The sequence below is a fragment of the Muscardinus avellanarius genome (genome assembly GCF_963383645.1).
Source record: "Muscardinus avellanarius genome assembly, chromosome: 6".
Taxonomy (NCBI): Eukaryota; Metazoa; Chordata; class Mammalia; order Rodentia; family Gliridae; genus Muscardinus; species Muscardinus avellanarius.
In genome coordinates this window covers 104,477,210-104,493,940 of record NC_137791.1, presented here as the reverse complement: position 1 = coordinate 104,493,940, position 16,731 = coordinate 104,477,210, and the positions used below count along the sequence as shown (strand labels likewise).

Genomic DNA, 16,731 nt, shown 5'->3' with positions numbered 1-16,731 from the left:
TCATTATATTTATGGATATGGGCTGAGTTCTGATTTAAATTTCTTTTTTTATGGGTAACAGATAATAGAGTATGAAAGCCAGTGGTACAAGGTAAATAAACTGCAACAAATGACGCAGCTTCACAATGATGGCTAACATTTAAGTTCTCAAAATGTGTCCAATATTGTTCTAAACTCTATTATCCCCTCATAACAAAAGTCTCATAACAACTCTATGAGGGAAATACTGTTATGTTAAATTTTGCTTTATTTATTTATTTATTTATTTATTATTTATTTTTGGTGGTACTGGGGTTCCTGGAAGCCCTTCTACCTCCGGGCTACACTCCCAGACCTATTTTTACATTTTTATTTGGAAACAGGGTCTCCTAAGCCAGCGCGCGTGGCTGGCTTCGAACCTGCGCGATCCTCCCGTCTCTGCCTCCCAAGCGCGGGGATTACAAGCGTGCGCCACCACGCCAGGCCTGTTATGTTAAATTTTGCATTTGAAGCCGGGGGTGGTGGCGCAGGCCTGCAGTCCTAGTACTTGGAAGGCTGAGATTGGAGGATCACAGGTTCAAGGGCAGCTTCAGCAACTTAGTGAGACTTTTAGCAACCTAGCAAGACCCTGTTTCGAAGTAAAAAAAAATAAGGACTGTAGCACTCAGAAGTAGAATGCTTCTGGGTTCAATCCCTAGTACTTACAAAATTTTTTTTTTATATCTAATACCAAAAACTGCCAGGCGTGGTGGCGCACGCTTGTAATCCCCGCGCTTGGAAGGCTGAGACAGGAGGTTCCTGCAAGTTCAAAGCCAGCCTCAGCTGGCTTCAGAGACCCTGTTTCCAAATAAAAAATATAAAATAGGTCTGGGAGTGTAGCCCGGAGGTAGAAGGCCCCTGGGTTCCATCCCCAGTACCACCAAGAAAAAAAAAATACTACTACTACTACTACTACTAATAATAATAATACAAAAAATGCCTTTGAGCAAAGAAGGTCAGAAACTTGTGGGAGATTCCATAGCCACTGAGAGGTAAAGTCAGGATTCAGTCTTATTAACCACACAGCTCTCTATCTTATAGTTACAGTACATTCTGCCTCAAACTTCAAGACAGAGATTTCTGGGGAAGGGGGAGTGTGTGTGTGTGTGTGTGTGTGTGTGTGTGTGTGTGTGTGTGTGTGTTACTGGGGATTGAATTCAGGGGCATTCTGCCTCTGAACCACACACACCCAGTTCTATTTTAGTTTGAAATAGGGTCTCACTAGGTTGCAGAGTCTCACTGAATTGCTGAGGCTCGTCATGAGCCTACAATCTTCCTGTCTCAGTCCAGACGCCTTTTTGGTTTTTGGGGTGGTGGTTGTTGTTGTTGTTGTTGTTGTTGTTGTTGTTGTTGTTGTTGTTTTTGGTACTGGGAGTGGAACCCAGGGCCTTTTTTTTTTTTTACCTCCAGGCTATACTCCCAGACCTTTTTTATACTTTATTTGGAAATAGGGTCTCACTAAGTTGCTGAGAGCCTCACTCAGTAGCTGAGGCTGGCTTTGAACCTGTGCGATCTCCTGTCTCAGCCTCCCAAACTCTAGGATTACAAGCATGCACCACCACGCCTGGCTTCCAGATACCTTTTTATAAGCTGCACTAACCACACTCTCTGCTTCTCCTTTCTGTCTCACTACCTTCCATAGATATGAGTGCAAGACAAAAAGATTTTAACATGCATGGTCTTAATTTCTTGAAAAATTGGGGTTGTAAAATCAGCTGGGAAAGGGAACGTATTGCAGTGTGGCATATTACTAGATCTCCTACCTCTTCAGTAGCATCCCAGAAGGATCCATTCCTCCCTTTACCACCACATGATCGCCTAACATATCTGATTTAAGGCAGATTCCACCTAATTTATATGCTCCCCTTCAAAAACAAAATGTCCAAATTGTGGAACAGCAGTCAGAACTTTAAAAATTACTGGAACCCAAATAGGTGGCTAACGAGTCCTTGGTTTTCAATACTTTAAAATAAAGGCCCACTATAGTTGGTAGCAGGTGAGCATGAAATGTAATTCAATAGTGAAGTAGCCGATAGCCTTTTATTTTTTAATTAATTAATTTTTTTATTTTTGTGGGTCATGTTGAAAATGGCTTAGAGAAGCCTGTACAGATGACATCTGTAGCCAGAAGCAGTGGCACACGACTGTAATCCCAGGATCACACATTTAAAACCAGCCTGAGCAACTTAGTGAGACCCGGTCTCAAAAATAAAAAATAAGAAGGGTGAGGGTATTGATCAGTGGCAGAGAGCCCCTGGGTCCAATCCCCAGTACTAGGGCAGGAGGGTGGCACTATAAAAGCTCTAATTTATTGGAGCCATAATAATTCCATGGTCATTCTTTAAAGAAATCCTGACTGTGTTCATCTGTGTTCCTGTTTATTTGGGAACTAGCATGGCTTCTGTTTATTATGACTTTTATAGGTAGATGGGAAAATCAGCATGAATGGAGAGACGGTCCATGGAGACGAGGAGGAGAAGGAAAAAGAGGGTCCCACAGTGGCGCCCGCCCCCTCCCTAACCACGTCCCAGGCATTTGAAGGCGTGGCCGGAGCACAGGGGTCTCCGGTAGAGGTGAAACAAGACAGCAACAGCATCGAGATCAACATCAAGAAGCCAAATCCTCCTCCCCAGCAACTGATGGTAAGAACCAAGCTTTTTTTTTTTTTTTGTCTTTGTATTAATTGTATGTATCACGGGAGATCCTATTTTTATAAGTAGGCTACCATGATGATCATTTCTTTCTACTTGGGTATATTTGTTTGCTAGATCTGCTGTAACAAAATAACTCAAATTGGATAGTTTTACAACCGAAATTTCTTCACGGTTCTGATGTCCACATGTCCAAATCCAGGTGTGGTCAGGGCTAAGACCTGTCGCATGCCTCTCCCCGGCATTGCTTGGTGTGAAGACACGTCATCCTCATCTCTGCCTTCATCATCCGCCCTGTCCTTGCTGTGTCCTTGTCTGTGCCTCATAAGGACACCTGCTCCAGTATAACCTCATGTCAACTAGTGAGATCTCCAACAGCAAATCACATGCCGTGGGGCTTAGGACTTGGACAGGAATTTGGGGACACAGAATTCAGTCCTTAACAATGGTCTTTAATTGAACTAATGAACAAGAAATTACTTTTTCTTCTTGTCATATTATTGGCGTCCAATGGTATAGGAAAATAGATATATCTTTAATTTTTTTTATTTGTGCAGGACCTCATTAGACTTATTGGTACAATTTGAAGATAATTGGTGCTATCAGAACTTGACTTTTAATCTTTGATGATATATTTAAAGGACTTTTCTCTAGTTAATTGAAAAAAGCAGTATTTACTTAAAACTATTTTCCGGATATGGTGGTGCACACCTGTAATCCTAGTACTTGGAAGGGAGGGGGCAGAAGGATCACAGCCAGCCTCAATGACTTAGCAAAGACCCTCAGCAACTTATAAAGACTCAAATAAAAATAAAATAGGGCTATGGGCATAGCTCAGAGGTAAAATGTCCCTGGGTTCAATCTCCAGCACCACAAAAAATACATACATAAATATTTTTATTCGCTTAACCCTTTAAGTTCAGAGTAAAAGTATCACAGACATATTGAATGGCTGAGCTAAAAGGTAAGGTGATTCAAGAACAGCAAACAGGAGAACTCACAATAACTTTATATTGCTCCTCTGGCAAATGAAGCATCAGGAGGATTGTACCTTCTCAGTTCTCTAACGTGTCTCACCTGAAGGGCTCACACTGACTTTACTGCTCAGTCCCAAACCACCACTCCTACAGGGCGCGGCCAGCTTTGGGGTACAGGCTGGACTCTAGCCAGCCATTTGTCCTCACCAGAGTTCCTGCTATTTTAGTTCCTATCGTTTGGGTTTTTGTTGTAGTCAAAGGATGGGGAGACTGTCAAGATTTCTCCTCCAGCACTAGGAAAACTTTGATCCTTAAGGAAATTTGTGCCCTAGCTCCAGGGCCTGATACTGGGTGGCCAGCTAGCTAAAGTACTCATTTTCTATCTCTGAGCTTTGTTTTTTGTTGTTATTGTTTTTGTTTTTTTGTTTTTTTGTGGTACTAGGGTTCCTGGAAGCCCTTCTACCTCTGGGCTATACTCCCAAACCTATTTTTACATTTTTATTTGGAAACAGAGTCTCCTAAGCCAGCTCATGCGGCTGGCTTCGAACCTGCGCAATCCTCCTATCTCTGCCTCCCAAGTGCGGGGATTACAAGCGTGCGCCACTGAGCTTTGTTGTTTTGAAGAATGAAATTATGCTTTTCCGGAGGAGTTGAGAGGATGTGATTCTTTTCTATGGTGCCCAGTGCTCTATGAAAGCAATTCAGATGGGAAGAAACCCAAATCATCTCCTCACCGCTGTGGCGTGTCTCTTAGGTTCCTAGAGAACGTTGTGTGACCCCGGCAAATGCTCAGACTTTTGCCTTCGACTAAGATATTACTTTTCGTTTGCATAAGCGTCTCCACCTCTGACGAGGTCTTCCAAATGATCATGAAATGGTAGTACTGTGGGAACTAAACTTGTAGAATAAACATTAATATATGTTCTTAATTTTAAACTAGAAGCCTCCAAGTGAATTAGGCATGACAGAGACGAAATTCTCTGGAATAGTTATGCAGGTGACACATGCCTGTAATCCCAGTACTTAGGAGTCTGAGACAGGACGATCACTGGTTTGAGACTGTCCTCAGCAACTACTGAAACCCTGTTTCCAAACATAAAATAAAAAGGGTTATAGCCTGGAGTTAAAATGCCTCTAGGTTCAACTTCTAGTACCAAAAAAAAAAAAAAAAAAAATCACAGTGACTATATATTTCCTCTTCCTTCTTATTTTTAGAGAAGCAAAATTCCATACTTGAGAGAAAAATTGTGTTTTTTCAGAAGTTCGCGTGCTATTATAATCAGAACTCCAAACAAATTTATGAACTTTCTTTCTGGAAACCAGCCGATCCTGGGCAGCCTCCGGATGCTGGTCCACATTTATGGAAAATCCTGGAAGTCCCTTGTGGATTTCTTCCTTCAAGACTTTGCCTAGTTCAGAGTTACTTCAAGTTCAGTAAACCCTAATGCTTGTAAACAGATAGTGGCATTTATGTTCCCTGTCTCTAGTACTTTAGGCTCTTGAGTTATGGCAGGGGCTATTATATTATTTGGGGGGGTCAGGTAATCATCTCTATATATCAGACCATAGGCAAAGTTGCTAGCTGTGTTATATGGAACTTTGGCTCATTAATAAAATATTCTTCATACAGGCATGGTGGCATATGGTTTTAATCCCAGTGCTTGGGAGGCTGAGACAGGAGGATCACGGGTTCACGGCCAGCCTCGGCTACTTAGTGAGGCCCTCTACAACTTATTGAGACCCTGTTTAAAAATAATAGGGCTGGAGGTGTAGCTCACAGGTAAAATGCCCCTGGGTTCAATCCCCAGTACCACACACACACACACACACACACACACACACACACACACACACACACAATTTAGTTATACTTGTTTGCAACTTAGGACATCAAAAGTTTTACGTTCAGAATGCATTATCCCAAGAGTCATTATAAAGTTATCACTCCTTTACCAGGCGTGGTGGTGCACACCTGCAATCCCAGTTCTTGGGAGGCAGAGACAGGAGGATCACAGATCCAAGGACAGCCTCAGCAACTTAGTGAGACCCTGTTTCAAAGAAAAAACAAAGAGGGCTGAGAGTATAACTGAGCGGCAGAATGCCCCTGAGTTCAATCCCCAGGACCCTCCCCCAAAAAGTAATCACTTCTCCAAGTAAACCTACTCCTCACTTTCCTTCCTTCTTTCTCCATTGTTCCAAGAAAAGCATTCCTGTGCTTTTCTTGACTCTGTGACAGCCAGAAAAAGTAGAACGAACTGTCATGGCAAAATATGATAGAAATGGGAAGCTATGCTTCTGAGCCTCCCAGGGATGGATACCAGCCTCAGCTCCGTTCTCTAATGTGTTTGTCCAATTCTGTGGGGCTGTCAAAGGAACAGTGTTCTTCTTTTTAAATAGTGTCTTTCTTCCAAAAACTGCATTCCCAACTGATGCACTGTCTACAGAGGAGTAGCCTCACCCACCACCAAAATGTCACAATTCCTTTAGGGCAAGCTGGAGCTGGTCAAAGGGCAAGGCCCCACAGTAGGCAGAAGCGTGAATTCAGAACCTGAGGCGAGCAACAGAGAAGGAAGTCCCGGCACTCCCCTGGGGCAGGGACAGCCTCCCTCCCGGGCTGTGAGGGCTCTTACTGTGTCCTGTCTCCTCTCGACAGCTTTTCAGTTTCTTTCTGCTTCATCTGTCTTATGTGAAACTCTTGGGACCCTGGCTCTCTTCCGTTAGGAACAGATCCTAACTTCAGTAGGGGTTTCAGTTTTGAATACACTGGCGATACGTCTCCCTTCCAGCAGAATCCAGCTCCTCACTGCACCACCTCCATAGCAAGGAGACTCCCATAGCAATTGCTTTGCAGTTAAGGTGCCTGCTAACTATGAATGAAGGGCCTACTTGGTGCCCCAGTGTTTGAAATAGGAAAAGAAACTTACAGCTGGGTGCATTGGTCCAGGCCTATATTCCCCATACTTGGGAGGCTGAGACAGGAGGATTGCAGGTTTGAGGCCAACATATGGTAACCTAGCGAAAGCCTGTTTCAAAATAAAAATAATGGGTTGGGGGTATGGCTCAGAGGTGGAATGTTCCTGGGTTCAATTATTAGTATTACACACACACACACACACACACACACACACACACACACACACACACACGGTGGTAGGGAGAGGGAGGAGAGTGAAAAGAGGGAGGAGGAGACAAGCAAACTTATAAACTTGTTGAGAAAAAATTTTTCATAGCTGGGCGTGGTGGCGTACGCTTGTAATCCCAGCATTCGGGAGGCTGAAGCAGGAGGATCTTGGTTTGCGGACAACCTCAGCTACTTAGTGAGGCCCTCTGCAACTCAGTGAGATCTTGTTTCAAAATAAAAAGAATAAAAAATAGGGCAGGGGGTGTGGCTTGGAGGTCAAATGCCCCTGGGTTCCATCCCCAAAGCCCCCCCCCAAATTTACATAAAGCAACTATAAAAGCATATAAAAATACATAATACATAATTAAATACTAGATTATAGAGTAAGGAGACCAGAAGGATAGAAGATTGTGAAGAACAGGTCAAGTCATTGCCGGATGGATATCAATCACCTGGGAGGTTTTCAGAGGAGTGTGGATTTCAAAACTTGATTTTAAACGTGGGGCTTGCGTGCAGTGGGGAGAGTAGCAGCCTACCCCACATCTTGGCAATGGTAGGATCAGAGGCATGAATCACAGTCAGGAGCCCCGAGAGGACCCCGTGACCGACGAGAGGGGCTGGGTGCTCCCCTCTTCAGGAGGGGTCAGTGCCCTCTTCCCAGTTGACTCTGAGATAGTTCAGTTCTTTATTTCTCCTGTTCATTTATTTCTGCATCTCTTTCTAAAGCCCAGTGGAAACCTAACACTTTTCTTCACATTTTAAAATAGTGCCTTGTGTTAGCAAATCAAGCCATAACACAAATGCAATCTCCTAGAATACAGGGTCGGAAAAGAACTTGGGAGTCTTCTAAGCTGAGTAATGCAGCCTATGTTTAGTAGCCTTCAGAAAGATTTTTATTTTTTGTCTTTCTCAAAGCTATTCCCGTGTTTTCTGTGTCCACTCTCAGTTCTTTTTTCTTACTTAACTGGTACCAAAATAGTCCTTTCCCAGCATACCTGAAATCTCCATGTACTAGGTCAAAGATCAAGCTCCACTTGAACAAGTTAAGCTGTGCCTCCATTTATATTAAAAAGCAAGTATAAAATAAAAAATGTGTCCAGTGGTTATTATGGGAATTCATGTATATAGACTAAACATAATTTCTAAGTAGGGACTCATAAACTACAGGTGCCCAGAAGTTAGTTTTAATAGGGCCCTACAACAAATGGAAGAAATGAAGTTACATTTTTTTCAGAAGCCCCAAAGTAGTTTTTCTTTTGGACCAAAGTAAAGTCATCAAAATTACCACCTTGATCAGATGTGGACTTCACACACTTGGGCGAATTCCTCGTCATCATCCAGTTCTGACTGGCTGTTACTCTGCTTGTTATTAAAAAACCACGGCTTTTCCCAGAACACAACCGCTCTTGCAGATCCATGTCTCTTCCTGCAGCTCCTTTGCCCCTCCTGTTCAGCCTTTCCCAGGCCTGGCTTCATCCTGCCACCCCGCCTTGGCCCCTCTGTCACTCCGCGTGACCGCTGACCAGCTGCCTCTCACCCACTCACCCCAGTGACGAGGCCCGGCCCACGCTGTCCCTGCCGGTTGGCACCTTCCTGCCAGGTTTGTGGCAGTTCTCACTCATCAACCAAGAGCCCAACTCAGCTGCTGGGCTGAGTTCTCTCTGCCTTAGCAGGGAAGCAGGTCTGCCTTTCCCATCTTGAAGAAGCTCCTGGCCTTCCTCTCGAGAATTCAGACCCCTGATGTTTTCTGATCCAGGAAGGCAGACAATCAGACCTTTCTTGAAGCTTGTCCCTCACAGTGAGCACAGGGCGAAGGCATCTGTGTAGGCGCTGTTTCACAAACAGCTGAGACCAACTGCAGATTCCTGCTAGATGGCAAATGCCAACAAACATTTCTTTAGAAACTGTTCTTCTCCAATGAGAAGTGATCTTAAAGAGCATTAGATCGATGTTCTGTAAAAGTCATGAGAGATCTTTAGACACTGAAGTAGTTACTTACAGATTCCAAGAAAGCTTACATTGCAGAAAATTTTTTTAAAAAATTAAACCTGCCGGGCGTGGTGGCACACGCTTGTAATCCTCGCACTTGGGAGGCGAAGACAGGAGGATTGCGCAGGTTCGAAGCCAGCCGTGCTGGCTTAAGAGACCCTGTTTCAAAAATATAAAATAGGTCTGGGAGTGTAGCCCGGAGGTAGAAGGGCTTCCAGGAACCCCAGTACCACTGGAAAAAAAAAATTAAACCTGGCCCCTCTTACCTAGATAAGAGCCTCATACTGTTAGTTTGAAAAGTATAGTGCAAAAAAAAAAATTTTTTTTTTTCATTTAAGGCAGGGAGAGGCTCATTTTCCATGTGGCTCCTTTTCCTTCCAGGGGCAACATGCAGACAGAGGTCTGAAAGTAAAATGAGAGACACAGGCAAGACATGTGGCACCTGGGTCGTGGTGCCATAAATAGACTGGTTTTCCAGGCTCCGGTCCAGATTCATTATTCAAGACTGGAGCCAGGAAATCACTCAATCCCAGAATAGTCATTGGGAAAGGACCTTGGGCATCGCTGATCCAAACCATAGAGGTGAAATGACCCACCCAAGTGCCACAGCTCCTGTGAGCAAGACTCAGGACCAGTGCCCCAGCTCAGGCCTCAGGACAGCTCTGCCCCTGGCTTCTTAGTGCCGGGCAATCCTGCAATGTCTCTGTCTCAGCCAGTAGCCAGGAAGCTTTTGCTGACAAGGCTCTAATTAAAAGCAGCAGCAGTAGACAGGTAGGTTTTGTGGCTAGACCCTGGCTCTTTCAAGCTAGGAAGCTGCCGTCTCCCACCTGTGGCCTCAGGGCTGAGTCTGGCACCCTGGCCACTCTGAATCTGATTCCCAGTGGAGGGGAAGCCAGCTCCTGGCTTGGTCTCTTGTAGACCTTTCTGTGGTCTCATTCACTCAGTCATTTCCAGGGGTCTTTTTTTATGTGCTTGTTTTGCTTCTTGAGAAAGTGTTACCAACTGGAGAAGGGAAAGCCTCTCCTATGAGCTGTCACCAAAGGTAATTACCGGTCAGAAAACACAATTTCCACCAAGGCGGTTTTTGCTTGTCTTTTATTCTTTCTTTTTTCCTTCTTTCCTCTTTCCTTTCCTTTCTTTCTTGGTTGTTTATAAGCAATCCCTGATTCTATCAAGACGGGTTAAAACTGCCAACTTTGAACTCATTTCCTTGGAAGTAATGATGTAAGTACAAAGATAAAAGCCTTCAGGGTGGAGAAGCCAAATACAAGTTAATGAAGCTGCCTTTAGAGAGTTCCCTGGATTCTAGACAGTCTATATATATACTGCAGAATACAGAAAATTAGGGGGAAAATATATTAAGTACCTATTATTCCAGCAATTCAGAAATTAAACTGTTAAGTTTTTTTTTAATGTGCATCCCCTCTTTTTCTCAGTGCATATAAAGTATTTTTAAAGGGATTCATCTTATTCAAATTGTCTTGCTGCTCGTTTATTCTCTTTATCCTGAATATTTTACTAGTAATAGCCTGATTTTGATGACTAGTGTGCATTTAATCCAGGCATGAGAGTTTAAATCCTATAAATAATGCATACTAGGAAAGCATTTGTTATTACACATGGATTACATATCTGACCATCTTTTCTCACACCCCAAACCTGCAGGCGGGTTGATGGCTGGGGGCATTCTGGTCTTCAGCAGCCCTGGGCAGTGAAGCTAGCTAACTTGCCTCCCCTCTCCTGAAGGATTTCAGGAAACTCTAAACTTTTGGGAATACATGAATGTGAGGTAGAGGAACGAAGGAAGGAGGAGAAGGGCAGTTGAAGTCACGTCAGCAATAAGCCTGAGATGCTGGTTGCTTCTTATGCATCAAAACCTCTAAATACCGGAGCACCACATGGAAGTGGATTTCACTCCAAGCTGGATGATAAAACATGGAAGTTTCCAGCACAAGGCAGGCTTCCCATCCCTCTACCTACTAGTAATGTGACCCTAGGGAAGTCGTTTAACTTTTGTGGGCCTCAGTTTCTTCACCTCTATAAAAGAAGCCGCATTAGTCCCACCTTTAAGCTTGCTCTAAGGATTGATATCATCTGTTGAGTGCTTCAATGGTGCTGACAGTTGGTCAGTGCAGTCAGTATTGATTGTGGTTCCTGCCATTGCTGCATAAAGATGTGACCTTTAAACCATCGTTTCAAGGTCAGGTTCCAAGGTAACGGTTGTCTGAGCTGAGTATTTGAATGTTGAGCTGGATATAAATACATTTAGAAATGTGAAAATTTTTGAAAATGAAAATTAGTCATGCATAAGTAAAATATAACTAGAATGAGGTATGCTTTTAAAATAATTCTTAGTGGCGTAGTTAATGCTTGAAACTCTTGTCTTGTTTACAATTAAACATTATGTCTAATGGGCTTCATGAATTATTCTGTTGATTCCAAGTCACACACTTTCCACACCGGAACATCTCTAAGTCAGAATTTCTCCTATAATCAATAGCATGTCACATTTAACAGTGGTGTTTTCTTAATACTACTTAAAAATAATACAACTCAAAATTGGTAGCACCTTAGATTTAGTAAAACGTGTTTATTTCTTTGTTCATTTTTAGGCTGCAGGGAAAGCTTTGGCCTTGATTTTTATTTATTTTTAGTAATTGGAACCACCAGTGTTGTCAAGAGGATCATTCATCAATATTTAACTACAAATTTATTTCCAGTCTCAGATACTTTTCCCTAACCTAATCCATTTAGGGGAAAAAGCTAAAGATCAGCGTTCTCGCAGGGGTTTTATATATTAACATCATAAAACAAAAATACTATGAGGTATTAATACTTTTATATGTGTGTGGTAGGTATACTTTAAATTACAAAACCCAACTTATTTTTTCATAATGCTAAACTGTTGGATTTTCAGTGATTCATACAACAGTATAAATCTACATATACGCATGCTATCTATCTATCTGTCTAGAACTTAAAAATAGCCAAAGAGACTTTGTTTTATTTAGTTATTTTCATTCATTAAGCCTCTTGAAAGAATTCTTCTCAGGCTTGTTTGTATATTTAAAAATTATAAGATCCACTAAATAAAATCAATATAATACTCATTCTCTGCCTAGGGTTTTAAAACTACATTTTAACTTAATATTAAGTTCTTTCAGAGTTGATATATAGTGTTAACTGTTTGAAATTTTTCATATAATTTGGAGAATTTCAAAATATCCTACTCTCCAAAATAAAAGCCCTTTAAAGTCAACACATCAGTAAAAGCTGTCAATGATTTTTTTAAAACACAGAAACTGTAAGCAACAAAACTGTCAAGATCCTAAAAGATTTTACAGTATCATCTAGTGACCAATTGTGAATTTTTATACCCAGCTCTTCCTTCCTTTTGATTAATGAATAAAAAATATTCTCTTATAAGTGACCAATAAACCCCATAGCTTTTTAAGAAGTTCCATGGATATTTTATAAAGTATTTAATAGTGCTCCTTTGAAACCTTTGCCTGAAAACTTTTTGAAATGTATTAGATATTTCATATATGCTTCAAAAAAATCAAACTTTAGTCCTTTATAAGAAACTTCTACTAAAAAGCACAATAGTCACTGACTTTATTCTAGCCAGTATTTAGTTTAGCCCTTCATTTATTTTTATCAAGCAACTAGAATAATATTGGGAGAATTTGGGACATTCTTTTAGAGTCAAGTTGGCTCTCAATAAATAGTGTAAAATTACAGTGTGTGTGTGTGTGTGGGGGGGGGGTTACTGGGGTTGAACCCAGGGGCATTCTACCTCCAAGCTACACCCCTAGTCCTGTTTTATTTTTTACTTTGAAACAGAACATTGCTAAGTTGCTGACACTTTGATTTTTAAATTCTGATTATAGAAGAACTGTATAGTCAGTTCAGAACATGTATAAATAATACATATGTACAGAGAAGACAAATTCATCCAAAATTTAAGCACATTAAAAATAATAACTAGTAGCATTTTATATTTCCTTATTGTCTTTTTTATGTGTTTTAAGAGATATGTTAGCAGGTATATTTGTGTGTATATATGATATATAGTCTTTTATATGTAAACGTCATAAAATATATAGTTTAAATTTTTAACTTGACATTAGATAATAAGTGCTTTCACATACCATTAATTATTATTCAACATCTCCTTTTATGATTGCATACTACATCCTTTTACAGATGTAAATAATTTATTCAACCCTTCCCCAGTTGTCGGACCTTTAGGTTGCTGTAAATATCTTACTATTATAAATTCGCCAAGCATAAACCTGACACAGTTGAAGAGGAAAGTAAGTGTGAAATTGGTCGATTCAGGTCCTCCCAGGAGAGGCGAGCACAGCAGTGCTGTGCCCTGTGGCCTGGACAGTGGGACCCCAGTCAGAAAGACCCTGAGGAAAGAGCCAGGGAGGAAGGGCTAACCTCAGGTCCCAACCGTAAAGACAGAAAGGAAGAGGTGGGTATGAACACTCTTTTGTTAAAAACAGGGCAGGACTTGGCAAACACGAGTATTCACAAGACAGAAGTCAAAGGCCACGTCAAAGTTTAATTCACACAATGGGGAAAACTGGTGCCACAAACGGAAATTGTCAGGTTTGCAGGAGGGTTAGCGTGTCAAGTGTGAGCCATTGACCCCGATGGTCGGTTGAGCTGAACTGAAGCTTTGATGGACTCTTAGGACTGGAGATGAGATGAGAGTACAACTCATAAATGGAGAGAGTGCGTGTGATGGTGAACTCAGGGGAAATGTAGGTGATTCAGCACAAGAGGAGGAAAACTGGGCCCAGTATAAATCTTTAAAAATTACCCAGATTTTGACAAAAAAAAAAAATCCAGAGAGAGGGAGCAAATTAGAACTCCAGTAATAGAAGCCATTGGAAAAGTAGAAGGAAGAGTGCTTCAGAAATAAAATCCACACTGTTAAGAGCTACAGGCAGCCGTGCCCAAAATGGGCTGTGGAGACAGGTTAATTGCAACCTTAAAACAAAACAAAAATCCCTGCTTCATGGTGATATAATACTAAATTTAAAGGCATTCAGGAGCCAGCAGGTAGGAACTATAATTTTGAAAATTTGATGGTGAAAAACGCAAGATGATGTGGGGCTGTGCCCAGGACAGGAGGGTGGAGGAGAGCGGACATGCGCATGCGCAGGCCCCTCATATCGGAAGACGGCCCTGCTAGCCCCCAAATTACTATTAATTAAAGTTTAAGAAAACCTGCACCTTTTTAGAACCTGCAAAAGGAATATTTCTTCATTCAGTGGGGGGAAATCTTTTTCAGGCAACCACAGAGGAAACTGAGCCGAACCACCAAGAGGATGAGAACCATGGTGGACAGCCGAGAACAGGGGATGCAGAACTTGACTCCTTAGGTTTGTTTCCTAATTGTTCGTAAGTGGTAACGTATGATAACTCTTAAGATACAGTGGAGTCTAGAATTTTCCCTACTGGACCACACAAGGCAATTCATTGGACTCTACAGATGGTGAGGTTGTGCTGCCACCTAGAGGCTTCTTGGGGAACTGCCGACAGTAAGCTTAAGAAGCATTTTTGCGACTCACCTATTTTTGTGCCTTGAAAGTTTGTCATCATCATCACAAAAATATCATATTTCCCTACATAAATAACTCCATAATTGAGGGCCATATTTTGAATTATGTAGCAGTGATAGATAAGACATACATCAGAAATATTTCATGAAAATCGTGCTGGAGGTGTAGCTCAGTGGTAGAGCACTTTCTTAGCATGCAGGGAGGCCCTGGGTTCCATTCCCAGCATCATGAAATTTAAAAATAAAAAATAAGCCGGGCGTGGTGGCACACGCTTGTAATCCTCGCGGTTGGGAGGCTGAGACAGGAGGATCGCGCAGGTTCAGAGCCAGCCTCAGCTACTTAGTGAGGCTCTCAGCAACTTAGTGAGACCCTGTTTCCAAATAAAATATAGATAGGTCTGGGACTATAGCCCGGAGGTAGAAAGCCCCTGGGTTCCATCCCCAGTACCACAAAAATAAATAAATAAATAAATAAATAAATAAATAAATAAATAAATGTGTATAGATAGATAAACATATATGGGTAAGGGGGTGGGTGGGTGAGTGTTTACATATATATTTCAATATGCATGTTCAGCAGGGAGTGATGGTGTGTTTCTGTAATCCCAGTACTTGGAAGGCTGAAACAGGAGGATCTCAGGTTTAAAGACAGCCTCAGCAGTGTGGCAAGACAGTCAACAACCTAGTGAGATTCTTTTTCAAAAAAAAAACCAAATAGTGCTAAGGGTGTAACTCAGAGGTAGAATGCCTCTGGGTTCAACCCCCAGTACCCCAAAAATAAATAAATGAAATTGTATACATTTAATATATTTAATTTATATATTTATGTTATTTATATTTACATAATATGTGTTAATCTATAAATGTTATATAACATAATAAAATATATGCTGAAATTATAAGACACATGAATAGTTTGAAAGAAAAATGTAATGCCACAAATCTGAATGGTGAATACCAAAATATTATATATTTTCTTCAAGAAGGGATCTTCTGTTCATGTAAGTATTTTATGCAATTTTTTATTTATTTTATCAATATTTTATGAATATATTTTAATAAAACATGGAAATCGCTACTTTTCCAATACTGTTATTCTTACGTAGCATTTTAAAATAAATATTATTACAAAAAAACATATACTTTTTCAGACTAGATTAGGCATCTGCATTTTGATGGGCCATCTCACCTGCTGACTTTTCTACCCCTCCAGGCCGGGCGTGGAGGTGCACGCTTGCAATCCCCGGGGCTTGGGAGGCAGGAGGATCTCGCAGGTTTGAAGCCAGCTTCGCTGGCTTAAGAGACCCTGTTTCCAAATAAAAAATATTTTAAAAATAGGTCTGGGAGTGTAGCCCAAAGGCAGAAGGCCTTTAGGTTCCATCCCCAGTACCACCAAAAAATAAAAAAATAAAGTACACCTAATTATTTAGATACAAGAAGAGAGTTTATTTTCAGTACGTTGTATATATCTGTCCCATAGTCCTTAACACATTCCAGTTAAGAAAATGTGATGTCAAAAGGGAGCATTGAGACACCAGAGGGGTTGGCACACACCAGAGGCTGAGCAGGAGGATCACAGGTTCAAAACCAGCCTCAGCAACTTAGCCAGACTCAGCAACCTAGCCAGGTTTCTGAGGTTCAAAAACCCCCAAGTCCTCCTGTCTCAGCCTTCCAAGTACTGGGATTACAAGCACACTACTTAGTGAGGCTCTCAGCCATTTAGTGATACCCTGTTTCCAAATAAAATATAAAATAGGTCTGGGAGTGTAGCCCGAAAGTAGGGAGACCCTGGGTTTCATTCCCAGTATCACGCACACGCGCGCGCGCGCACACACACACACACACACACACACACACACACACACACACACACACCAAAAGGATTGGGGATATAGTTAGGAGGTAAAATGCCCCTGGGTTTAATCCCCAGTAGAACACACACACATACATACATGTATAAAAGGAGGAGCCAGGCAGTGGGCCATGGGGATGTCGGGATCCGTGGGCATTCCTTTATCCAGCCCAACTGTTATTAAATATTTTGTGTCGTGTGGTGTTTGTTTCTTAGTGGTAAACCATGACTCTAAGAACTCAGGTTTCTCATAGTGTGGCTATTTGATATATTTTATGTTACTGCTTTTTTTTTTTCCCCCTTGTACCGGGAATGGAACCCAGGTGCATTTTACCTCCAAGCTACACCCCCAGCCCTGTTTTATTTTTTATTTTGAAACAGGCTCTCACTAAGTTGCAGAGGGCCTCACTTAGTTGCTGAGGCTGGCCGCAAACCTGCGATCCTCCTATCTCAGCCTCCCAAGTACTGGGATGACAAGCGTGCGCCACCTCGCCCGACTATGACTGCCTATTTTATATATCATGAAAGAACCTGGAGGGTCCTGCCAC

General features: G+C 41.7%; 1 protein-coding gene across 1 annotated transcript in view; it reads left to right on the top strand.

The window, feature by feature from the left end:
• LIMCH1 (LIM and calponin homology domains 1) overlaps window positions 1–16,731 on the top strand; it is a gene marked incomplete at both ends in the record, with an annotated part of 360,621 nt that overhangs the window by 310,912 nt on the left and 32,978 nt on the right. The window contains 2 exons of the mRNA XM_080697252.1: window positions 2,442–2,660; window positions 14,062–14,152. Coding sequence (XP_080553378.1) covers window positions 2,442–2,660; window positions 14,062–14,152 — 310 coding nt within the window. The remainder of the gene's footprint in view (window positions 1–2,441; window positions 2,661–14,061; window positions 14,153–16,731) is intronic.